At 46.7% G+C, this 24,280-nt stretch overlaps 5 protein-coding genes across 9 annotated transcripts; 2 read left to right on the top strand and 3 right to left on the bottom strand.

The window, feature by feature from the left end:
• Nucleotides 1-23: 23 nt before the first annotated feature.
• Nmdmc (NAD-dependent methylenetetrahydrofolate dehydrogenase) lies at nt 24-8,541 on the bottom strand. 3 transcript variants are annotated; one of them, XM_065867018.2, is made up of 3 exons: nt 8,404-8,541; nt 366-1,153; nt 24-308 (listed from the first exon to the last, which is right to left on the bottom strand). In XM_065867018.2, the coding sequence occupies exons 1-3, from the start codon at nt 8,415-8,417 to the stop codon at nt 184-186; spliced, it is 927 nt and encodes a 308-aa protein (XP_065723090.2). In that variant the 5' UTR covers nt 8,418-8,541; the 3' UTR covers nt 24-183. The 3 variants fall into 3 exon arrangements, with proteins under 3 accessions (XP_065723090.2, XP_065723091.2, XP_036673174.3); XM_065867019.2 differs by lacking the exon at nt 8,404-8,541 and adding an exon at nt 7,226-7,379; XM_036817279.3 differs by lacking the exon at nt 8,404-8,541 and adding an exon at nt 6,563-6,866.
• Nucleotides 2,033-5,858, bottom strand: Rel (nuclear factor NF-kappa-B family member relish). Its single transcript, XM_017076711.4, has 2 exons — nt 4,532-5,858; nt 2,033-4,173 (listed from the first exon to the last, which is right to left on the bottom strand). Exons 1-2 carry the CDS (start codon nt 5,432-5,434, stop codon nt 2,146-2,148), a joined length of 2,931 nt encoding a protein of 976 aa, XP_016932200.4. The 5' UTR covers nt 5,435-5,858; the 3' UTR covers nt 2,033-2,145.
• Nucleotides 8,542-8,944: 403 nt separating the features above from the next.
• Mst85C lies at nt 8,945-10,314 on the top strand. The gene is made up of 2 exons (XM_017083018.4): nt 8,945-9,243; nt 9,305-10,314. Exons 1-2 carry the CDS (start codon nt 9,077-9,079, stop codon nt 9,858-9,860), a joined length of 723 nt encoding a protein of 240 aa, XP_016938507.4. The 5' UTR covers nt 8,945-9,076; the 3' UTR covers nt 9,861-10,314.
• A 634-nt stretch (nt 10,315-10,948) lies between these two features.
• Nucleotides 10,949-22,435, top strand: Kdm2 (Lysine demethylase 2). 3 transcript variants are annotated; one of them, XM_036817057.3, is made up of 6 exons: nt 10,949-11,068; nt 12,041-12,256; nt 16,993-17,153; nt 17,401-18,779; nt 18,839-19,599; nt 19,696-22,435. In XM_036817057.3, the coding sequence occupies exons 2-6, from the start codon at nt 12,125-12,127 to the stop codon at nt 21,301-21,303; spliced, it is 4,041 nt and encodes a 1,346-aa protein (XP_036672952.3). In that variant the 5' UTR covers nt 10,949-11,068; nt 12,041-12,124; the 3' UTR covers nt 21,304-22,435. The 3 variants fall into 3 exon arrangements, with proteins under 3 accessions (XP_036672952.3, XP_065721401.2, XP_065721403.2); XM_065865329.2 differs by having other exon boundaries at nt 10,966-11,120; XM_065865331.2 differs by lacking the exon at nt 10,949-11,068 and adding an exon at nt 11,837-11,933.
• Nucleotides 22,324-24,274, bottom strand: beag (IC cytokine homolog beag). Its single transcript, XM_036817058.3, has 2 exons — nt 22,599-24,274; nt 22,324-22,529 (listed from the first exon to the last, which is right to left on the bottom strand). Exons 1-2 carry the CDS (start codon nt 24,180-24,182, stop codon nt 22,440-22,442), a joined length of 1,674 nt encoding a protein of 557 aa, XP_036672953.3. The 5' UTR covers nt 24,183-24,274; the 3' UTR covers nt 22,324-22,439.
• Between the last annotated feature and the right edge of the window lie 6 nt (nt 24,275-24,280).

Genomic DNA, 24,280 nt, shown 5'->3' with positions numbered 1-24,280 from the left:
CATAAAGCAAGGCGAAATCGTAGTTAGATTCCATTATCTCTGTTTATATTGCAAAATGTTAGTGTACAATCGTCATGTTGGTCATTAACTCTACTCTTTACTATAAGTTAGCTGATTAAATAAAAAATACTATTTCTCGGCCAGCGAAGCATGGACTACTTGGAGCCAATAACTGGGGGAACCTCAGGAGGAGTTGCGATTGCAGAACTGTTTCTTGGCCGCCTTCAGAGTGTTTTCCATCAGCATTGCCACCGTCATGGGACCCACGCCGCCGGGTACCGGAGTGATGTGGCCGGCAACTTGGCGAACTATTAAGAGAAAGGAGGATTAGAGCATGACAATTTGAAGGGTTACGCCCCACTCACCTTCGAAGTCCACGTCTCCGACGAGCCTAAACTTGCCAGTCGTTTCGTCCTTGATGCGGTTTATGCCCACATCGATGACACAGGCTCCGGGCTTCACCATGTCCTTGGTGATCAACCCAGGCTTTCCCACAGCCACCACAATGATGTCCGCCTGCCGGCAATGGCGGGCCAACTCCTTGGCCGGCGTGTACCTGTGGCAGATGGTCACCGTGGCATCTAGTGCCTTGGTGGCATACTTCCCATCCGCGTGCAAGAGGATGGCCATTGGCAGGCTGACGTTCTTGGATCGCCCCACCACCACGGCATTGCGGCCATGGGTCTCGATATTCAAATGCTCCAGCAGCCGCTTGACGCCCAGCGGCGTGGCCGGAATAATGCCGTCCATGTCCAGGGCCAAACGTCCCATATTAAGCTCATTAAAGCCATCCACATCCTTGTCCACATCCACGGCATTGCAGATGGTCCGTTCGTTTATGTGCTCCGGAACAGGCAGCTGCACCAGCACTCCGGTCACCCGCTGATCCTTGTTCAGGTCGTCAATCACCTGGAGGAGCTCCTCCTGCGTGGTGGAGGCGGGCAGCCTCTTCGTCTCACTGGAGATGCCCACCTCCCGGCAGGCGATCATCTTGTTGGCCACGTACTTCTCGCTGGCCGGATCCTCGCCCACAATCACGGCCGTGAGATGGGGCACCGGATACCCAGCAGCCACCGACTCCTTCAGCTCCTGCCCCAACTGAGAGCGGATCTCCTGAGCAATGCCCTTGCCGTCGATGATTTGAGCCATGTTGCTGCAATGGAAAAAACATTTTTGAACTTTATATTTAGAGATCAACATTTTTAATTATTTCTTTATCACTGAAAAAATAAGTCGTAAGGATCTACTTATTCCCAAAACTGTTTTATAATTTTCTATTTTATTTTTAAATATTTAACTTTTAATTTTTTTAATAGCTTACTATTCTTTATTTAAAGGAAAATATATATGTACATACATACATATGTAGATGGACTATAAAAAGTGTTGCTTTTATTATTTATCGGATTCATTTATTTTAAAATATTAGACCTTGTTTTAAATTCAGAACAATATTTCATATTCTAAAAAATTACATTTTGGCCAAAATCCTAGCGTATGCAAGGTCATAAACCGGGAATGTCGCGAATTGATAAGGCCCGGCGGTGAATTCCCGCCTGTCAATGCGGTTGCGCTGCAGTAATTCCCCTAGATCGCATATACCCATGTACCGTGTGATTCACCCACTTGGCAAACAAGTAGAGTGCGGGCGGCTGTGCCAAATGTTCTTTGTGATTCCCCGTTCTCAGAATGTACTTTTACGACTGCATTATTCTGTGTTATCGGTGGAGAATAACATTTATATTCATGATCTCATGCAGGGCCCTACGGTTATTGTAGTTCTTTAAGGAAAATATTTTACATTGCTCGACGAATTATTCAAATTTTCAAATTCAATGAAACAGAAATATAGCACGACAACTGTGTATATTTATACAATGTACTGTTCTATAATCTGGAATCAATAATATTTCAGGAAACCCGCAACACGTTTTTTTATACCCATTAATTCAGTGTTCCATAAGTCGTTCTATTCCAGGAAACTTGCCACACGTTTTCCCTTCCCATTAATTCAGTGTTCCATAAGGCGCGCTTTTTATGATAAGTAGTTATAAAACTAAGGTACTTTATTGATCAACATATTCAATACAAAATCAAGCATAATCTTAACTGAAAGGGGATGGGTTGTACATGGGGAGGAGTAACCTAACGTAAATCTCGATCCAGCAGGGCGTACGCCTGGGGATCGATTGTCTGCAGGGCGCGAGTGAATGTTGTAAGCTCCACACTGTCGCCGTTGTCCTTAATGTATTGCAGCAGGCCCCCGGCATCCAGCCACATAAAGGCGAACTGTTCTAGATGGGATTGGCGGGCCAGCTGCTTCCACTTTGGCTGGGCATCGGGCCCATTTCCGTAGGGTTTGTTCAGGAGCGAACAGAGCTGGTCACAGATGGATTTGTTATAGAGCAGCACCTGCAGTTTGTTTCGTGGGTCAACCTCCATTTCGATGTCTCCCTTGGTTTCTTCCTCCCGTCTCCGTCGACCACTGCTCAAATCCAACTCAGCGGAGTCCTCACTCTCTGTTTTGATGTCCATCTCCTCGGACTTGATCTCCAGCTGACCGGCATCACTGCTCTCGTCCGAGGATGAATCTATCTCCTCTTTGACTTTGCGTGGTATCCAGGTCATGGCCAGTTCAGCCTTCTCCGGATACACCTTCTCCAGCAGCTGCACCACCCGCTCATTGGCCTTGTGTCGGGCCAATTCCAAGGGAGTGTAACCAGCGGCATTTCGCGCCTGCAAGATGTCGGTGAGGTTTTGATTCTGGGCATCCAAGATCAGCACCAGCAACTCCACACTTTGCTCCAGAACGGCCATGTGGAGGGCATTATTTCCATCCATTGTGTTGGCCACGCTAATCGAACTCCTATCGTGGCTAATCAGTTTCTTGGCCACATCGTACTTGTTCTGCCTGATTGCCATGTGTAAGGGTGTTAGCCCATCGTCGTTCTTCAGCGAAAGATCCAATTCCTCAATGAGAGAACTGATTGGGGGCGTTCCTTTCAGGAAACTCTCCACGCAGTTCAGGTTCTCCTCCTTGACGGCCAAATGCAATGCGGTGTTTCCGGCATGATTCTGTTGATTCGGACTGCAGCCCAGCCCCAACAGAGGGCGAATGTAGTGGGGCCGATCCTGCTGGCAGGCCACATGTAGAGCACTATCACCGTCCGCATTCAATGCGCTGTTGGCCAGTTCTCTGAGCTTGAAGAAATTCAACACCTGTATTGTCTTAAAGGCCAACTTCAGGTTGTCCTTTTTGTAGCTGATCACTTCGTGCAGCAACGTATCATTGTTCTCGTTCTTCAGGGCGTGATCTGTGAACAACTCCTCCACCTGACGGCGCGAGGACTCCGACGGCGTTCGGCGTTCCTGATCGAAGATCTTGAATATATCACTCAAGTACTTTGTAGTGAGATTTCGGCTCGATGCCACTTCAGATCGCCCGTGGCCATCGTTTTGCAACTCGCCCATGTCCAGCTGGCAGATCTTCTCCAGATCGTTAGAGTTGTTTTCAATAAGTTTGCGGAAGTTTTCGGAATTTATTAAATCATCCAGATGCATTTCGCGACCAAACTCCTGACTTATTGTCTGATCATGTTGCGAAAAGTTGGGCAAGCCGTTCAGAGGCTGAGCCATGGCCAGGGTTTTGGGCAGATCCAGGGAATTGTTGGAGCTAACATTGCCCGAACTGCTGCTGTTGGCCGAGGAGCAGGTGCGACGGCGTTTCCTGGACACAATAGCGTCACGCGGCTTGTAGCGGAAGGGCAACGGCGGGAAGGATCGCTCGTCGTCGGAGGGACGAATCAGCTCTATGGACACGTTCACCTCGCGGTCCACGTCCTTATCTTTGTACGCAGGCGTCTGGCACACAATGGCATATTGGTGGTGAACATCCGATTCCCGGAACTTGGCATACGCCTCCCACACGGTTTCTCCGTCCTCATCCTCCTCGAAGAACCGCACCTTGATGTTCTTCTTGCTGACCTTCTCCACCAGCAGGATGAGCTCGTCGTTTCCCATCACTCCGCCCGTGGGCTTGCTCAGCCGGACGATTCGCAGATCTCCGGTTTGGGCCGACTTTCGGTTATTGATCGCATTACTGTACACCGGCGGAGCAAGTTGAACCCAAGCGCCATTGTCCTCGATCTTGAAGGCCTCGAAGCAGAGGCGCACCTAAAATTGGTGCGGAATAATTAGTCAGTATGTCAGTTGTAGCTTAGTATGTGTTTAGAAACTTGCTTTTCCTTGAGTGAATTGTTTTGTATATTGCTCACCTATGTTCGCATTTTAATTATCAATTTAAGTGCTTTCAAATGATTGTGTTTATAGTTTTTGAAAATTACAAACGAATCATGTAACCAAAACAAGTAATTAAATATTTTAGAGACTGCTAAGATAAATAGATTAAAAGGTAGCAAATCGAACCTATTTTCAAATTAACTAAGCACTCTCGAGTGAGCAATTAAACAAGTGAATAATGTGCAAACATATTTACTCAACTTTAGCAAGCAACTCGATTTTGTTTACATACCTGGTTCAGGTTCATGTCCTTGGCTTCCCGCTCCGTCTCCTGGTGCAGCTCCTGCAGCTGCTTGGTGGACAGCTCGCGGCGGTTCATCTGGAAGACCAGGCGATCCTGCTTCTTCTTGCAGAGCTCCTCGAAGATGTATTTCTTGGCGGTGTGTATGATGCCCATGTTGATGAACTGGGCCACATAGCCGCGATCCTTGGACACGTGCAGATCGTGCGGATCGCACACATCGCGCTCGTCCTTGCGCACGACCAGCTGATGGGAATGGGGGCTGTCCAGGTTGGTTTGGAACAGACTGCACCGGATGACGGCGGGTCCATCGTAGTTGCACAGTGTGACCTCTGGAAAGGTTTTCGGCGTCCTCTTCGAATTGGCCCCATTGAGGGAGCCGTGGGTGCCGTGCATCTCGCTCTTGTACCGAAACCGGAACTTCTCCACCGGTTGCTCTACAATCTTCAGCTGCGGCACGTGTTTGCTGTCGCCGCCAGATGCCAGGCCGTTCTGATGGTAGCCAAAGGGCTGGCCCGGAGGCACTGTAGCCGGCGGTCCGGACACATAGTACTGATGATCCATGTACATATTGCCGAAACTGGTGGCATTTGCAACGCCAACGCCAGCGGAATTTAGCAAATTACTCGCGTCCAATTGGCAGAGGGCGCCGTTGTTCAACAGCTGATGCTGGTATGGTGAATTCGCCAGCGGCGGCTGGTGTGGTGAATTGGCGGCTGGCAAGTTGAGGTTGGCGAAATCCGTTTGCAGAGCCATGGTTTCCGGGGAGTGGGCGGGCGACAGGGACTGGGTGGTCGAGTTGGGGGAGTTTCCGCTGCTGTATCCACTGGTGCTGGATGCATCGTTAAGAAACAGCACATTCTTCCCCTTGTCCAGGTCGTAGTACTGATTCATGGTCGTATTCCTTGTAACTCTATGTCTCTATGTGTATTTCCTATTAATTGCGTCTTAACAACTCAAAACTGAACTGCTGTCTTCGCCGAGCGAAACACTAATGATCGAAACGAGCTTCGTCGATCCGATTGCCTCTGCTGACCATTCGTTTTAGGTACTTCCCCGATGTCGGCGGCGGACGGGAAATTATCTTGTGGGGCCACGTCGCGATGACTCACGGGTTTTTCAGGCACACCAATCACTCCGTGTGATTTTTCGATCGCTATAGTATATACATGTACGATTCTGGATTCGCGAGTCTTGTTTACACAGCGAAATCACACACTATATGTATATGTATCGTTATTCCAGCGAACTGATACATATATGTTTGTGAGTGTGTGGCGCAGCGCAGCGAATCGGATAACTTTAGTGCCCCACTGCTCGAACGAAAATGAGCGTAGCACTGGGCGAAAACAAGTAATAACGCTCGCGAGTCGCGGGCAAAACGCTCGCTGTCTGATAACAGGTTTAAGCTATCTGCGCCGAGCTTTTGGTTCAGCTTTTCACGGCAAGTAGGGTTCCACGTTATTAATTTGAATTTGTCAATTCAACACACTGCACGCACACAAGTGGGTAAATAAAACAAAAGTTACGTTGCCACAGCAAAAAATTGAGTCATGTGGCAACGCCCCGATCAGCTGTTGCGAGCAACTAGGGGTGAGCGCGTGAGTGCATTTTCGATTTTATTTCACGCGTGACTCTTAATTCTTATATTTATATCTTACAAATAAATGTATGATAAATATATATATTTTCTTGTTTTTTTCATAAAGTTTAAATAGAAATATGTGCTACATTTTTATAAGTGTATGGCAAGATATATATATATATGTTGCCAACAATTTATATAAGAAAAATGCAATAAAAACCAGTTAAAACGAAAAAGGGCTTAAAGTAAAATAGGAAGATTGAAGTTTTCAAGAATATTTAACAGAGCTTTAAGTTTTATGAATGCTTTTCAGATGCAACCAAATAAGGCCTGGCCTACGTCACGCACGCATCTCTAGCACGTGTTTTGTTTTTATTTTTTCGTTTAATATCACCTTTTATTTCCGATCGAATTCACTTTCCCATAAACATACGCACCTGCAGAATGACTTAGCGGAATAATTCCGGAAAGCCAGGACCGCAATGGATCCTAGAGTACGACGCAACATTTTTTGGATATTATTACGCCACTGAGAAGTTGTATCTTAAAACACTTATGCGAAATGCTAAAAACGAGGAGCATGCGCTAAATTGTGATAACTTCCATTGCCACTTGACACACACACTCAGAATCAGTCAACCTGTTGCCGGGCTGCAATTTCTATATAGATTTTCGATCCGTATGCACTTTTTCGATGCCGCAAATCAACCCACAACCTGACCCCTTCCACTTCGCGTTGTTCTCTTCCTCTTGTTGCCATGCCAAGGTATTCCAACTGCATGAGTGTGTGTGTCAGTGCTTTTTCACCTTATCAGTCGGCGATGAGTTTTGTTTATTTTGATAATAAATTAGCAGGGAAAACATAAACAAATCGGGGTCCTGACTTTCCAAGCTGCTGTCTGGGTCTTGTGTTATTTATAGAATGGCTATAAAATGTGTTCTATATTCAGCGTTTTTTTTTAACCGAAGAAAACTAGTTTTGTTGACTTGATAGAAAAAACGTGTCTACGAAGGCCTATTAAAAGTTCTTCAAAGGTCACATTTTTCTTAAGAAAAATCTAAATTTGTCTAAGTTTGGGTCTTTTCCACTTGCGATTTACCTTTTTGTGACTTTCTTTTGTTTGGCTGGAGGTAATTTTCGCGCTGGAAAATTCGAACTGCACTGATTGCGGACACAAATGGACTGAATGGCGTAGAACCGATCTCTTTATTAGCCCCCGCACGTGGATTTTTCGTTTATTTTTTGGATAAAAGCTTTTCGCTCAAGCGCACTGAATGGCGCGAGCGAGAGAGCGGGACTTAGAAGTTTCAGCTGTTTCGTGTGCTAACACTTACTGTTAAAAGTTTTCCTATAGAATCAATGGATCTTAAAAATCGGGAATTCAGCCGAATTAAAGATACATCCGTATCCATATTATTTTTTAGTTTTGTAAGGATTGCTCAAATTTGTATAAAAATACTGTCTAAATAACTTCCGTCTCAAAAAAAAAAAAAAAATTTTTTCAATCGATCAGTTTGAAAAATTATGTTATTAATTTTAAATGGAATAAAAGACTATTGGCATAATCAATTATTATCGGCTAGCGATTTAGGTTGAGAACATTTCTTGCCATCAATCTCAGACACGAGTTATTTTCCAATAGATTGTTTTTCTCCGACGAGACGGATGACGAAATCTGATTTCCGATTACTGCACTCGGAGATTGAAAGATGACTTGAGATTCGGTTAGCCGGTGACGTCAATTTGCTCCCCAGGGGGCCATCCAACGTCTCCCACTGATAAGCCTTTAGATGCGGCCCCCTGACCACTCATTACCTATGTCAGAAGTTATAGAACTTATGCACAATCGCCTGGTAACTGGCGATTTTTGTTTTTAGCCGGAGGAAAAATAATGCAGGCGTCATAAAGAATGTTGTTCGCGGACGAAGATTGCGCTCGTTTTGGGTTGAAAAACATGTTATTTTCGAAAAGAGATAACCCGAGGAAAGTGCGAGTGGGCTGCTCAATGGGAACGTTGAATCATTAGCATGAATTTGCATCCTTATTTTGATTATGAATGTGATTTTTAACTTCAAAATTATATCGCCTTTTCCTATATAAATTTGTCTGGTATTTTTGTTTTATTTATTTAGTTAACGGGTTGCTTCTTAATATATAGATTTAATGATTGGAGTTACTTATGTAAAAAGTATCTTAGAAAGATATATTTTTTAATTAATTAATGATTTAAGCATTTCCTAATCGAGAAATTTTAATACGGTATTTTTGAAAACTCACCTAGTGAATCGCATTTTGAGAAAGTTGTAACGGTGTTTAATCTCTATAAACGTTTTATTTGTTAAATATTATGTATATTTTAATTAGAGCGTTAAGCTTATGCACTGATATACGTTGAGATTTTAAAATTGTACTTAAGTTCTTTACTTGAAGACTTTCGTTTGTAGCACTTGCTTGGGCACTTTTTACATTTAAATATTTAAAAGCGGCGGGCTGCTTCCCTTTTTATGCTGGTAAAACTGGTATTTTTTAGGGCCTTTTGAGAAATGATCTCGAAAATTCGAAGTTGATTTCGATATGTATTGGGTAGCAAGTTGTTGGTTTTGTTTAGATGACGATGCAGAAACAATACTAATTGAGGGATATTTATGTTTTATTATCTCACGAAAAATTATTACAATTTTATATTTTTATTTAAGAAACAATAGCTCATAAAAACTAACTAAAACTGAAAGGTTTTTAAATATAACGCCCGCCTTTTAAGTTCACTAGAAAAACGGTAAAAGTTACGCTGCGACCTTTTTTGGTACATTTTGGGCCACGCTGCCTGGTCACACTACAGCGAAAAGGAAAACAAAAGTCGCAGAATAAAAATCAGCATTGCAATTTGTACACAATTCCTTTGCATAACTACATCCCACCCAGCCGAATATCTGATGCACACAGACTGGCGATGAAGCCCCAGACAAAGCGGAAGTCCTTCCCCTTCAATGCCCCGCCGCCCGGCGGAATAATGGAGTTCGGATTCGGGAGCTGCAGCGGGTTTGGGAATCCGACGGAGAACGACCTGGTCAAGTGGCAGCACAAGCGGAAATCGGAGCTGCAGGCGACGGCAGTGCTGTAGGCTGCATCCCCAGGATAACAGTCTGATCGTAATCTAACTACTTGCCTCATTTTTCAGACCGCCCAAAATGCTTATAACCGAGGAGAGAATCACCCAGCACTTCAGCGGACTGTCGCTGGACCCCAAGATCAATGTGTCCGCCTCAGCCGTCGTTAGCAACAACAACAGCGTGGCCAGCGTCACGGGCGGACTGGCCACGGATGACATACCGTCCACTAGCACCGGGAAGACGCACCACCCCAATCCCGCCTACCAAATGGCGGCCATGGAATTGGAGCAGAAGCTGCGCAACGCCAATCGCATTGTGATCTGCGAGGGCCTCAAGCCGGGTTCGGGACCCGGATCTGCACCACCTGTAATACCACCGGAGTGGCTGATGAAAACCATACCGCGTCCCTGCACCGCCTTGGTGCCCTGGCAGCCGTCGCCCCTACAGATCCCAATGCCGGGTGCCAAGATTGGGGCACCGCAAATTGTGGCCCCCATGGCTGGAGCACCGGCTGTCCAGGAGCTGGACGACTACGATGACGATCTGGAGTTCTTTGAGAACAACAACACGTGCAGCGTGAACCTAAACAAGTCTGAGCAAGAGCATATGGACGAGGACCTGTAGCAAAAGCCATATCCATATATTATCCTAAAGCATAAGCATAAAAGTGTAGATTTGTATGTCCGTATCCGTAAGAACACAGTTGATAGCATGCAAGAATACTCCCCTCCTTATTTTGTATTACTATTGAAAATAGATAGATGTATGTGATTTAATCCCAATGCTCTGGAATGTTCCGGAATGTTCGTTAATTGAAACCAATGGGCCCAAGAAATAAGAGGAACTACAACCAGCGCACGTGAAACGAAAATGTGGCTCGAAAAAGGAAACAACTTCTTTTTTTGAAATCAATTTAAAAAGCCTTGAAATGTTTTTGAGAAGTCATCGATTTAAAAAAGATGAATTTATACTGTTGGTTAATATGGTCTTTCCTTTATTGCTCTTTATGTTCTGCATCACTAATAGAATATTTTTACCAGCTATAATGTAAATTACAAATAAAGCCGATGAACACAAATATTTTAAGGGTTCTTTATTGATAAATAGCGACTTCCAAAAAGAATTGGCTATTTTTTTAAGGATTTTCATCCATCTCTTGGTTTATCCCTTCGGGTAGAATTGAACTGTGGCCATTATATTTAAAGTCTGAAAAACCTTGTATCATTTACATTTTTCTGAATAATTACATTTTAAGAAATTTAAGCTAAATAATTTAATTTAAACATATATAAATATTATTGCATTATTTCTATCTTCTATCTTCTGCTTCCTGAAATATGTGATTATTTTTAACAATACTACCCGACCTACAGAATTGGTTGTGTTTTAGAATATTTTTGGTTTATTTTTTATTAAATTAGCATTGGAATTTAAGACATAGGCGCGTTCTCCAAAACCAAGTGATCACCGAACAGTAAACAGTGATCAAGCCCAAATCCCACGTAATCTGTTTTTTCAGTATTTTTGTGTTTTAACGTAATTAAACGTAAGCAACCGTAAGTGCCAGTAAAAAAAGGAGATACAAGATTTCTGCTCTTGCTCTCCGAAAAGAGAAAGCGTGAGCGAGAGAGCAGCCGGAAAGAGATGAAAATCATCGATGTTGGCAAACATCGATTACCGATGCTTTAAAAACATCGATGACATCGATGCTTCTCCACCTCTAACGCTCCGGCTGCGGTCATACTGAAAAAAATTGTGAAAAGGGTCGGATCGCAGCGCTGCGGACCGGACTCCGGAGAATTTTCAGCGACTCGCGTACGGAAAAAGTTCGAGTACGTCCGAGAGTGATTCGCCCAAAAGGCCATTGAAATTAGTGCTAATTTGGTAATTTCTTCGTTTTAACAATTTGTGTGAGTGACTTTGCGTCACCGTAAGTGGAGTGCGTGCCTGCTTGACTGCCCTGCCCCCCTAAAGACAGCCAAACGTATTAATTATAATTAAAATTTACTACATGGCGCAAGCGAAAAGATTGTAAGTCGGGGAACGAGAAGCCGAATCAGAACAAAAGCAGGGCGAAAGGCAGAGCCATCAGAGAAACCACCAAAGGCACAGAAATCGCATCCGCGGCGGGCGGCGGAAATCTGACAAAAACTAGATACGAGGCGAAGTGCAAATTTAGAATTCTTATTACAAGTTCATGGGAAAGTGGCGAATATACGTGGAGCGTGATAAGTGAGCGTTTTTTTGTGTGTTGAATGGCAAAACATCACGTTGACCGATGCACGAAAGAGCGAGCCAGAGCATCCCGAGTACGCATCGCCGAACTCACCACGCTCGTTTGTTTTTCCGCTCTCTGCGGTTCGGTTCGGTTTGGTACGGTTTGGTACTCCCCCATCCCCACCCCCACCACTCCGTGGGCAGTGGCGTAGCCGCGGGGCACACAGCGGCACACGTGGTGGGGGGCTCCGGCTGTGCCCCCTTGCTCAGGCGAGCCTCTGTACTTGCCGCGTGGTGAGTTTGCCGGCTGGGGCTCTGCTTTGCTTCTGGCTGGTGGGTTTCTTGGGCTCCAATGCTCCCAGTTCCCTTTCGCACGCTCATTCGTCGGCCAACCGTGTGTGAGTGCGCTGCTCTGCGTCGCGTGTCGGTCCGTTTGTGTGTGGGTGTGTGTGCGTGCCCTGGCCGTTCAATTTGTGTGAAGTAATAAGCGTAATTAGTTTGTTGGTGCGGCGACTGCAAACTGCTTGAAAAACGCCACTAAACGTCTGACGCATCGTCTTCATCTCCGATTTTCCGTGATTTTCCAGTTGAACCTGGCCAAAAAGAGTCCGTCGAGTGGAACCGAAACGAGCGGCAACAATAAAAAATAGGAAAAAAAATAGGAGGCAGCGATGTCCACCGCCGTTGAAACGGGGTCGTCGCCTGCCAAGAGCAACAGCAACAACAACAGCAGCGGCGGCAACAACAGCGGCAACAACGGCAATCCCAGTCCAAATGCAAAAGGCGTGCAGCGGCGTCAACTGGTGAGTACTTCCCCCCCTGCGCCTCCCCTTTTCACCCCCTATCAATAACCGATAAAGCCACGACAACCTACGGTGGTGCCTCCCAAAGTTGCATTTCCTGTACGTCGTCGGTCAATGTGGTGAACTGTGAAAGTCAATTATTAACCTCACGGTGAACTATTAAAAATCGAAAATGGTGTTTAGTTTATAAGTAATATACCCGAAATTCTATAATTCAAAGTTGTCAAACACTGATTTCCTCTAGCCAGATGTTCAAGTTTTGGCAGCTTTACTGTCATTTTTTCACCCGTGTAATAATCAAGTGTTTGTAAAGATTACTTAATAATATATTTTATTTTAATAAGATGAGTTCAGCAATTAACATAAATAACGTTAAAACTCATGTATACCTCCAAATATTCTAAACTTAAAACATTGTCAACTCATAAATGACAAAAGTCATGAAGACGCCTAAACGGGTCTTATAATGAGGCCGCCCCCCAGGTGGGTGGTTCGCCATACGGAAGTTCACCTGTTACCGTGATTGATAAGCCCGCCGAGCCCCAATAAGTAGATGATCAGCAAAGAGTGCGAGCAAGAGATAGCAAATCGGTTGTGGAAGCAAACGTAAAACTCATCATTAATCGGTGGAAATAAAATGCATGCTCACCCAATTGGCCCGCCCCCACCACCGCACCCGCCCCCATCTCTTAAACTTTTTGTTTTGTATTTTCGCCTTTTCCATTTTCCTTTGCGCCCGTTGAGCATTGGAGCTCAACTGAGGCCGCATGACCGAAAGCAATGAGCTTTATTTGCCATATTCGCTGTTTGTTATTCTCTTCTTCTCGCTATTATTGCCATTGTTGTTGTTTGCCTCGCATTTCGTTTTCAATTTGCCATTGGGGTATGCGTCCGTGTGTGTGTGTGTGTGTGTGTGTGTGTCTGTTGGGGTGCTGGTGGGTTTGTGTGTGGTGTGTTTCTGCTTCGGTTTCTATTCCATATCGTAGATAACAGGGCATTGTTGCGTTGTTGTTGCCCAACATATTTACATAGGCAGGGGAGGGGAGGGGGAGCGAGACGGGAGTAGTGCTGACGTTGACACTGCTCTACACTGAGAGAAATATATTGAAACACATTCTATTATGATGTATTTTGAGTGGCAATGAAAGAGGAGTGTTTAAATTGTCAGTCTACTTATTTTATCTTAAAACTTAAAAAGTATATTTATGACCTAAGAAAAAATCTTTTTGCAACAGTGGTATTTTATCACGGAGTTTTGTTAGCAAAGGTGGAAGTTTAGCAAATTTAGTTGTATTATTATGCACATCTTAAAAGTCTATCCCTTTTCGATTACATGAATTTTTTTCCGTGTGGAAAAGTGATACGTGGGCGTGGGTGACTGGTAGGGGTAGGGGGTTTCGCTTCAAGGGGGTGCCTTCACTGATTTCATATCGTTGGCCAACTTGCAAAGTTCACGTCCACAGTTCCCTCGGCCTGCGCATTTGATTAGCACCAAAATTGGATCAGCAGCTGCTGGCGCTCGTCGCTTTCCGTTCGCTGCGAACGGTGACGAAGAATTCCCGCCCGGCACTTGTCGATGGAATCTCTCTTCCCTCTTGCCACACGCAATTATAGCCTTCAATTAAAGGGTATACATAAGTATGTGCCTTTTATTAGGAATAGTATCAGCCTACTTGGCCATTTTAATTCCCCGAAAGTGTAAGCATAGTCTATTAGTCAGGTTTCGCTGAAGATTGAGCTTGAATGGCAGCCAATTACTTTAAAAGTCTGCCAAAAGCAATGTTTATAAATAAATTATGCTGGCATGTGTGCTATGTTTGTAATATGACTTCTAGAACCCCTTTTAAACTTTTTAAGACCTTGACCTTATAAAGAGCGACGTAATAATTCATAGCACTACCCTACACTTGCGGTAAAAATATAAGTTCAAGCGCAGGGTATCTAGTATTCGACTTACCTGTTCCAAAAACACAATCTAAGCCAAATACAAACATTGACGTTATCTATCCGCATAAGATAGTAATTAAATCGGAGGGCAGAGTATATAGGCAGTCGCTAATCTACTCAATTTCCCACCGACTTGTCTATCTATGCATATTGGAGTGGTTCATAGGCGGATGAGAGCGAACGCCCATTAAAAATGTATGGATTGCTGGATAGAGAGGTGGCAGGGAGAACTCTCATTATGGTGACTAATGCGGAGGAAAAAGGGATCCAGCGGAAGGTGGAGCACTCGGAGCACATGGCAGAGATAAGGGTACGCAATTAGCACCTTAAATAGAATACATTAGGGTACCCAGGTGGCCAACTGTTGGGCGGGGGCATGGGTGTTGTGGTTTGGCGAAGGGGCGAAGGTGACGCCACCACAACAAGAATACGAAACCACTTGACTGGATTTGGATTTTGGTTTTCAGTCTTACACGCAACTTTTTATGTGGTTACGGCTGTCGTTTTTGTTGTTGGGGCTTCCTCGATTACACAGTGCGAAAATTATGGTATAATTGCTAGCTTAAAGCCACAATTTGACAACATTACAAAGTAAAATATGAGACCGGAATATTATTTTCGGAGTTAACCTGACGAATTCGTTTAAATTTAACTTTGTTCACGTATCAAAAAGAACATGCGAGAAATGTAAATATCTTGTTGACCTGCTGCTGGCTTTTTTCTGTGTGCTTTTACGGCCGTTGTTGTTGTTGCCTCCTCTCCTACCTGCCGATTGTTAATCGGCCAGACACCAAAACAAGCTTTTCAGCCAAGAGAAAAAAAAAACAACAGTAACAACAGCCGCGCAGCAGCAACAGCGTGGCCACAATGAAAAGTCACTAAAAATCGTTTAGAACATGCCAAACAAGTTTCAACATTTCTGTGGGGCAAGCCGCTTAAAAAGGATATGCCACACACACTCACAAACAAGTACAAACACAAACGAGGGCAGGCGCATCCATGTTTATAGATTTTTCGTTGCAAACACGCCGCTACCTACCGCCCCCCGCCCACTTCAACCCCCTCTCCGCCCCTTACCACCCCACTTGCAGCGGCCAAAATAAACTCAAAGCAGGAGACATGGCAATGCATTTCGTATTTTTTATTTCGTATTTCGTATTCCGTATTTGTTGTTTTTTCACCGCTCCTTGGAGCAACAGTCTCTCATCTCATCGCATCGCATCTCAGGGATACAAATCTCTCAATCTCTCAGATGCTTTTCCTCTCTGCCGGCGATGCACCACCACCAGTGCAAAAATAACAAAGCATTCGCATGCAAAGTGCATGCGCACTGAAGGGAGACAGCAATAGCAAGGGGTGGGGAAGAGAGCGGAGCAGGTCGTGGTGGACAACTCGAATCCCGTTGCCCTTTGCCAACCAGTGTTGCCATCCCTTGGGGGGGTTGATTGAAAAAGCCTGCCTTACCAAAACTATAAATAGCCCAATAACATAAGGTTTCAAGACTTTGTTGCTTCTATTACTCAAAGTTTGAGGTGATAAGGCTTTGTTATGGGGTATTTATTTTAAATATAGAATTCTTTATTTTCCTATTAAAGCAATATAATCTCATAGTATAGAATGTAATTTATATAAGTGATTAAACACAAAAATGTACATAAATAAGACCAACTACTCAACTATTGCCTATGAAATCATATCTGTACGTTATTTTATAGACTTTTACGCATTTAAGCTTTGAAAAGCCAGATTGGCTGGGAACATGGTGAAACCACAAAACGGTTACCATGCGATAATTGCTTCGGAAACTGCCTTGAAACTTGTGTATGAAATCCGAATCTAATGGAAAACGGAAAGCTTTTAGGTCAAAACTCATCAACGGTTGTCAAAAATATGTGACCATTTCAAACCGACTCCAAGACAACTATAGTATTTTTGAATATTCAAATATCCCCAAAATATACGTCTTATTTCGACTTTTCTATGGGAATCAAACGCACTAGCAGCGCGGTCGAAAACTTGTCGAGTGAAAAAAAGTGAGCTTAGCATGTTGCTTAAATAGATTTTTGCTTGGGAGAGCTAGCCCAAGTTCTCCCACTTGGTAGCTCTCTTTAAATTCGTTCGACTCTCTGGTTTTCTCTCCCAGTAGGTGCCTCTCTAATTACGTTCGTTAGTGTTATCCGATAGTGAATCTCAGACCCAACAATTTGAACCCATTTGGCACTACCAGGTGATTAATAAATCAATCAAAATAAGCTGCCTTGTTTGTGATTTTAGATCTTTTTGTTTTCATTTAAAGTATAAGGAAAATAAATAAATTTGTATTTATAAACATGGGAATAATTCTTTTTGCTATCCTGATATTGTACCGATCTGGTGTCCTTACTTGATATTTTGTTACTTTAAATCAACAATAATCTTGGAAACATGTAAGTTGCCATTTCCATACAGAGAATATAGTTTTCAAAACCCATTCTTTAAAAAGATACGATAGTTTTTATAGATACTGACATCCCTATCGGCAAACAAATGAAAACGAAATTGCAGAGGCGGGAGAGTCCTCCAAGCGACGGGAGAAAGTGAAGGCGAGGGTCGCTAGGAGAGTGAGCGGGTGGGTCCGGAGAGCACATCACTGTGGTGAAGAGAGGAGCAAGTGAATCATTGTGATGGCGTCAGCAGCGTCGCTGGCAGAGGCAGCGGCAGAGACTGCTCCCTATGTTCAATCGGTATATTTTTAGGCCTTCTAGCAGTCACTCAACCTGACTCTTCTCCCTCTCTTTCTCTCTTTGCAGCGCGAGAGGAAGCAGCGCAAGCTCTACCTGGAGGAATGGACGCTGGGCGACGAGGATGGCGAGGGGACGCGCGGATTCAGCGTCGCCGAGAAGCTCGAATCTTCAAAGTTCGCGCAGGCGGGAATGGTGCGCGAGATGCGCGGATGCGATCTCACCGTGGCGTAAGTATCTCAAGCTACGCAGTATTTATCGCCTGCTAATCGGCGGTGATTATCGGTTTGCTATCCAACGGATATGCTCTGCTTTGTTTTATGACCTACATTAATTGACGGATGCAGTAAAACAACTTGAATGAGATCGTTATTTTGTTTAATTAAATACAAATACTTATTTTGCTCGATAAAATAATCATTACTATGAATATAAACACTTAACGTGTGTTATTGTATTTTCCTCTGCTTTACATAGTTTCCTACAACAGCACGGCTTCAACATCCCTCTGTTGTTTCGGGACAAAGCGGGCTTGGGCTTACGGATGCCCGATCCTCAAGAATTCACCGTGAACGACGTGCGACTGTGCGTGGGTTCGAGAAGACTCCTCGACGTCATGGACGTGAACACGCAGAAGAATCTACAGATGACCATGAAGGAGTGGCAGCAGTACTACGACAGTCCGCAGAAGGACCGCCTGCTAAACGTGATTTCGCTGGAGTTCTCACACACCCGCCTGGACAGATTCGTCCAGAGTCCGGAGATCGTGCGCCAGATCGACTGGGTGGACGTGGTGTGGCCCAAGCAGCTGAAGGACGCCCAGCGGGAGGGCACCAACCTGCTGGGCGGCATGATGTACCCAAAGGTGCAGAAGTACTGCCTAATGTCGGTGAAGAACTGCTATACCGATTTCCACATTGACTTTGGCGGCACTTCCGTGTGGTATCATATCTTGAGAGGGAGTAAAGTGTTCTGGCTGATTCCACCCACCGATCGCAATCTTCAGTTGTATGAAAAGTGGGTTCTCTCGGGCAAGCAGGCGGATGTCTTCTTCGGCGACACTGTGGAAAAGTGTGCCCGAGTCTATTTGACTGCAGGAAACACCTTCTTCATACCCACAGGCTGGATTCATGCAGTCTACACGCCCACTCAATCCCTAGTTTTTGGCGGGAACTTTCTGCACTCCTTTGGCATAGTTAAGCAACTGAAAACAGCCAGTGTGGAGGACAGTACGAAGGTGCCCCAGAAGTTCCGATACCCCTTCTTCACGGAGATGCTGTGGTACGTCCTTGCGCGCTACGTTCACACGCTGCTGGGACACTCCCACCTGGAGGGTGAAGCCTCGTTGAGCGAGGATGAAATGGCTGCTCGCCCGCACACCCACCTCACGCACCACGAGCTCTTTGGCCTGAAAGAGATCGTGATGTATCTGTACGATCTTCCGCCGCAGAAGAAGAACGTTCCCAGTTTAGTCCTGGATCCCGTGGCCCTGATCAAGGATGTTCGATCGCTAGTGGAACGTCACTGCAAGGATCAGCAAGATCTGGCCATCACTGGCATGTCAGTGCTGAAATCTCCACCTGGATCACAGCCACCTTTCTTGCTGTACGATCGTACACGGGTGAAGCAGGAGATAAAGCAGGAAATTGCGCGCAAAAATGCAGAGGTTATACGGGAGCAACAGCAATTGGAGGCGGGCAGAGCCAGGGATGCCGAGTCGGACACATCTCAGTCCACTGGAGTGGGATCTGCAATTGGAATGGGCGCTGGAATAGAGTACAGCAATGGGGTGATGAAGAAGGAACAACTGGAGAACGGTAGTGGAGTAGCAGTAGGCGGAAATGGATCGCAGCCAGGTGCGTTAATTGATTGCAATTCATTTACCTAGAATCATCATATATTCCTTAATTTACAGAGGCCACCTTTGTCCTGCCCACCGATACGCTCAAGTACCGCCCACCCAAGAAAATGCATTTGGCCACCGCATTGGTGGCAGCTGCCGCCAGCAGTAGCAGTGGCTCTGGAGGACTGGTAGGCTCAGTGGGAGGAGGGGGAGGATCTGCAGTCGTGGGAAGCAGCCATAGTCCCACCGGTGGAGGAGTTGGACCTGCTCCAGGAGCCATCAGTGTCATTGCCACCAGCTCAAGCTATAGTGAAGGCGGAGCAGTTGGAGGAGTTCTCAGCATGGACAATTGTCATTCTCCAGGTGACGGTGGTGCCAAATTGTCGCCGAATTTGACTGGCACAGGACAACCGCGACGACGCAGGACGCGCTGCAAGAACTGTGCCGCCTGCCAGCGCTCCGACTGCGGCACCTGTCCCTTCTGCATGGACATGGTCAAGTTCGGTGGTCCCGGCAGGGCCAAGCAAACGTGCATGATGCGACAGTGTCTGTCGCCGATGCTGCCGGTCACAGCGCAGTGCGTCTACTGTCACCTGGATGGCTGGCGCCAGACACCGGTCTCGCCACAGACCAAGCAACTGGCTTCCGCCGATGGGCCCTCGGCCCTGATGGAGTGCTCCGTGTGCTATGAAATCGCCCACCCGGACTGTGCTCTCTCGCAGTTGGATGGCACAGAAGATGCGGCGGATGCCAAGGGCATTGTAAATGAGGATTTGCCCAACAGCTGGGAGTGCCCCAGCTGCTGTCGCTCCGGCAAAAATTATGACTACAAGGTGAGAACTAAGAACTATGTATGTTAGCTGTAATACCAATCCTTACCTAGCCTTTTTGATAACCACTTACTAATCTAAATTAATCTCTTCCCACAGCCCCGTCACTTCCGAGCTCGTCAGAAGTCCTCCGAAGTGCGACGTGTTTCCGTTTCCCATGGGCCAGGTGGCGGTGGCGAAGGCCACGCGGAGGGAACCCCACTGCTGCCGCCCCCGGTGGGCCAGTACAATGACTTTGTCTTCACCAGTGAGTCGGAGATGGAATCCGGCACGACCAGCGGCCATATGACGCACTGGAAGCACGGCATGAAGCGCCATCACCAGCTGGAGGTTAAAACAGAGCGGAACAACAGCTGCGACACCCCATCGCCAGGAATCTCACCCAATGCCGTTGGCGGCGAGTCCAAAGTAGGGAAGCGGCGCAAGAGCGACGATGGAACTAGTGTTAGTAGCAGCATGCACGAGAGTAATGATGCCCCGTGTGGCTCTTCAGCAGAGGGAGCTGGAGGAGCAGGAGCCGCCAATGTATCCACCAATCAGTGGAGCGGTAGTGGCGGAGGAGGTGGCTCCCGCAAGAAGAACTCAATACGATCGCAGCTGGCCCAGCAAATGCTGAACTCGTCGACGCGAGTACTGAAGAAACCGCAGTATGTGGTGCGCCCGGCTAGTGGCACCGGCTCCTCTTCATCCAGTGGAAATGGAGGCAGTGCATCCGCCACCAATGGCATCAGCAATGGCAGCAATCAAAGCGGCGCCAATTCCAGTGGAGGTGGAAACGGCGAGCGAGGAACCAATAATGGAGGATTAAGCGGCTCAAACGGCCTGGGAAATCAACACCACAGTTCCGCTCAAAATCTGGCACTGGATCCCACCGTGCTGAAGATCATTTTTCGATATCTTCCGCAGGACACGCTGGTTACCTGCTGTTCGGTGTGCAAGGTATGGTCCAATGCGGCCGTTGATCCCGATTTGTGGAAGAAAATGAATTGCTCCGAGCACAAGATGTCAGCCTCACTTCTGACGGCGATTGTGCGCAGGCAGCCGGAGCATTTAATTTTGGACTGGACACAGATTGCCAAGCGGCAGCTGGCGTGGCTGGTGGCTCGTCTGCCGGCGCTCAAGAATCTCTCGCTGCAGAACTGCCCCATCCAGGCAGTGTTGGCACTGCACACCTGCCTTTGTCCACCGCTCCAAACTCTGGATCTGAGCTTTGTGAGGGGCCTAAATGATGCTGCCGTGAGGGATATCCTCTCTCCGCCAAAGGACTCGCGACCTGGGTTGAGTGACTCGAAGACGCGGCTAAGGGATCTCAAAGTGCTGAAGCTGGCGGGCACGGACATTTCGGATGTGGCCGTGCGCTATATCACGCAGTCGCTACCGTACTTGCGGCACTTGGATCTCTCCTCCTGCCAGAGGATCACGGATGCGGGCGTGGCGCAAATAGGAACCTCCACCACAGCCATTGCCCGTCTCACGGAGCTGAATCTGAGCGCCTGCAGGCTCGTTTCTGAGAACGCTTTGGAGCATCTGGCCAAGTGCGATGGGCTCATCTGGCTGGATCTGCGTCATGTTCCCCAAGTGAGCACCCAGTCGGTCATCCGCTTTGCGAGCAACTCTAAACACGATCTGTGCGTTAGAGACATCAAGCTGGTGGAGCGGAGGCGTAGGAACTCGATGACAGTGGCCAGAAGCTGGCACCACGACTGAGCAACTGGCAGCTGGAGGAGGCCCTATAAATCTTAATCGTATGCATTAGGACAGCACTCTTTCTAAGCCCCCAATCCTCATACCATGAATCCTCGCCGGAATGCAAGCCAAAGAGAGTCGTCGGGTCCTTTGTATTGCGTGTGGTTATGTTCTTAAAAGCTAAGCTAGTCAGGTTCTGATTTTCCGATTTTTCCGAGTGGGTCTTGATTCCCAAAGGTCACTGATGAGGATGTTTGGCGGCATCCGAAATATGCAAATGTTCTCCACCTCGCTATCTGACCAGCCCATTTTCTATTTGCTGTATACTCTTATCTTATCCTAAACATCTTTAAAACGCTTCTGAGAATCTCAAAAAAATCATTCATTTCATGGTTTCAATATTTCTTAGAATATTAAAATATAGCTGACGGAATTTTTAGAACGGGAAAATGTTGCAATATTATAGGGAACGGAAAAGGCATATTCTTAATTTCGGATTTTAATTTTTCGTCCTCGTTTTCTCCGTTTTGGCTAACCACATTGGGCAGTGCAAAGGGCTGAGCTTCGGTTTTTCCGAAGTTAGATGGCAGCCATCCTCTCCAAACCCCCTTTTCTACACGTAGCCACAACCCTCACACTCGGACTTAGCGTAGTGATTAAGATTAGCATTCCCGCGATGGTAATTACATTTAATCAGTGTCATATATTTAAGTATGCAGGAGGAGTTACAAGTTAGAGACCAGCACTAGGTGCACCCATCCAGCTTAAGTAGATCCAGCTCGCACAGCAACTAAGAATCACAGGCAGTGCGTTTCGGGACTGTAAACGCAATGCAAGCAAATGATAAACCCGATTTTATTTGACTGTCGAAACCTTTTTAAACTTCCCGAAATTTGGCCTTACTCAATGCAATTATAACTCGCGTCTTACAGTTCTGAATCCCACTGTACCAGCGCTAACGCCGCACATAGTCGATAAGTCAACCTGCCAAGCTCCCTAAGAACCCCGACCCTCCCACTCCAGTAGCAGTTAAAATAGTGATAACGTTGCTAAAATATATATTTGAGAGTATGTAAGGATAATACAAGTACGCGCATACTTATATTTAATGTTTTACAGAATTACATTACAAATATAGAATAATGTTTAAAAACTGTCTAGTACTTTGCTGATTTGTAATCGGGTTCATCGCCACCACCGCCGCCACCTCCCCCATCCTTGGGCAGTTTTCGCTTTTGAATGATTGTCTGGGAAAATAAAAGAAAATGTTACAATATATTTTCTAATTAATAGTGGATCCATTGTCATCTACACACCTGGATCTTCTGCCACTCTCTGTCCAGCTCGGCCTTCTCGTTTTTCTCCGTCTTGTTCTTGCGCGTTTTCCGACCGTCCTGCATCTTCACGCCATATTGGAAGGCGGCTTTCGGCAGCGCCTCCTTGGTGCTCATGTAGTCGGAGTATTCCTCCTGCGTGTCAAAGTCCCAGCGACCAATGGGACCCTTCTTATTGCCCAGATCCATCTTGGTGTAATCCACCTCATCGTCCGAGTCGTCGATGGCATCGTTCATCTCCTCCAGTCCCGGATAGCACTCGGCATACCCCTCGGGTTCGGCAAAGCGTGAAGCCATGGCCTTCGATATTTTGGGTGGTGGGGGAATGCTGGAAATTAGGGGCTCTTCGGCCGCCTCGGGCGGACCATCGCCAAAGTAGGAGGCAGCTGGTTTTCCAGGCTCTTGGCGATTTCGTTCCCCTCGCGTGGTAGTGGGTTGATAATCCCCAACATCGTCGTAGATGCTATCGCCCACGGGAGCAGGCTTTCCTTCCTTATTGGTAGAAGTGGAGGTGGCATGCCGACTGGTGCCCCCACTGCTGGACGATCCCCGAAGGTTCTCCACCTCCTTCTCGTAGAAAAGCGGCTTGTCCTTGTCACGCTTCTTGTTCTTCTTGTTGCGACCACCGGCACGTAGATAGCTCAGGATTTGCGACAGCTTGTTGATCACAATGTCATTGGTGGTCAGCGTGGCCACATCCTCGCGTGCCACCGGCACCTCGAACTTGGAGCGCTTCAGTGTGGTCGGAATATCCGATTCACCCAGCTCATCATCCAGATCGATAACGTAGGCCATCCGTCCTGGTGCAAAGAGTTCATTCCGGGGAACTTCTTTAGATCGCCGTGCCTGGACTAGATTGTAAATGTTGCGGGCCAGTGCACCGTTGATGGCATTGATGTCCTCCGACTCCCGACGTTCTGCTTCCAATTGCTCGGCGGCGGCAGCTGCTTCGGCTAGCTTTTCTCTGGCCACGGCGGCGGCTATCTCCTCCTCCTCCGCCTCCTTTGAGTGCAGCTCGGAGCGCACTTTCTGTAGGAGGGCGTAATCGAGACCCTTCACCAAATGCGTATGCTGTATGTCACCGCCCAAGAACTTGGACTCCTGAATGATACGTCTCCTTCGCTCCTGGGCATCGATTCCGGATTTCATATCCGGAGCTACGGCTCGGTAGGCATTGGTGCTACTTCCGTGGCCAGGCGTGCTGACGTTCACGTAATCCGGATTGGCGCCATCGCGACGTTCTCGTGCGCGGTCCCTGTACTTTTCCGATAGTTCCAGCAGCTTCACATCCTCCTGTTTCTTGAGTGCCGCATAGAAGTTCTTCTTCTTGCGCCGCAGGTCGTTCCGCTCGCTGCTGCTCTGGCCCTTCTTCTTTTCCCCGCTCGATCCTGTCGAGCCGGGGGCGGTGGTGGGCGTGGCAAAGGTTGCCGTGGCCAGGGATCCTCCGCCGGAAGTGCTGCTTGTCCCAGAGCCAGGAGGCGGAGCGCGGGGCGTGGCCAACAGCTTGCGGAAGTCATCGTTTGTCAGTCGAACCGAGGGCGGTGCTTCCAAGTGGGCATCCGACATGGTGAAGGAGTTTCCAGGAAAATTCGCAGAGAAAATCTATATTTACAAACTGTGCTTCTTCTTTTCCTTCCTCGCCAGGGTTGCCAGGCCACAGGTGA

Source organism: Drosophila suzukii, chromosome 3, assembly GCF_043229965.1.
Source record: "Drosophila suzukii chromosome 3, CBGP_Dsuzu_IsoJpt1.0, whole genome shotgun sequence".
NCBI classification, from domain to species: domain Eukaryota; kingdom Metazoa; phylum Arthropoda; class Insecta; order Diptera; family Drosophilidae; genus Drosophila; species Drosophila suzukii.
The sequence above is the reverse complement of the archived record's forward strand: the minus strand, read 5'-3'. Positions and strand labels throughout refer to the sequence as shown.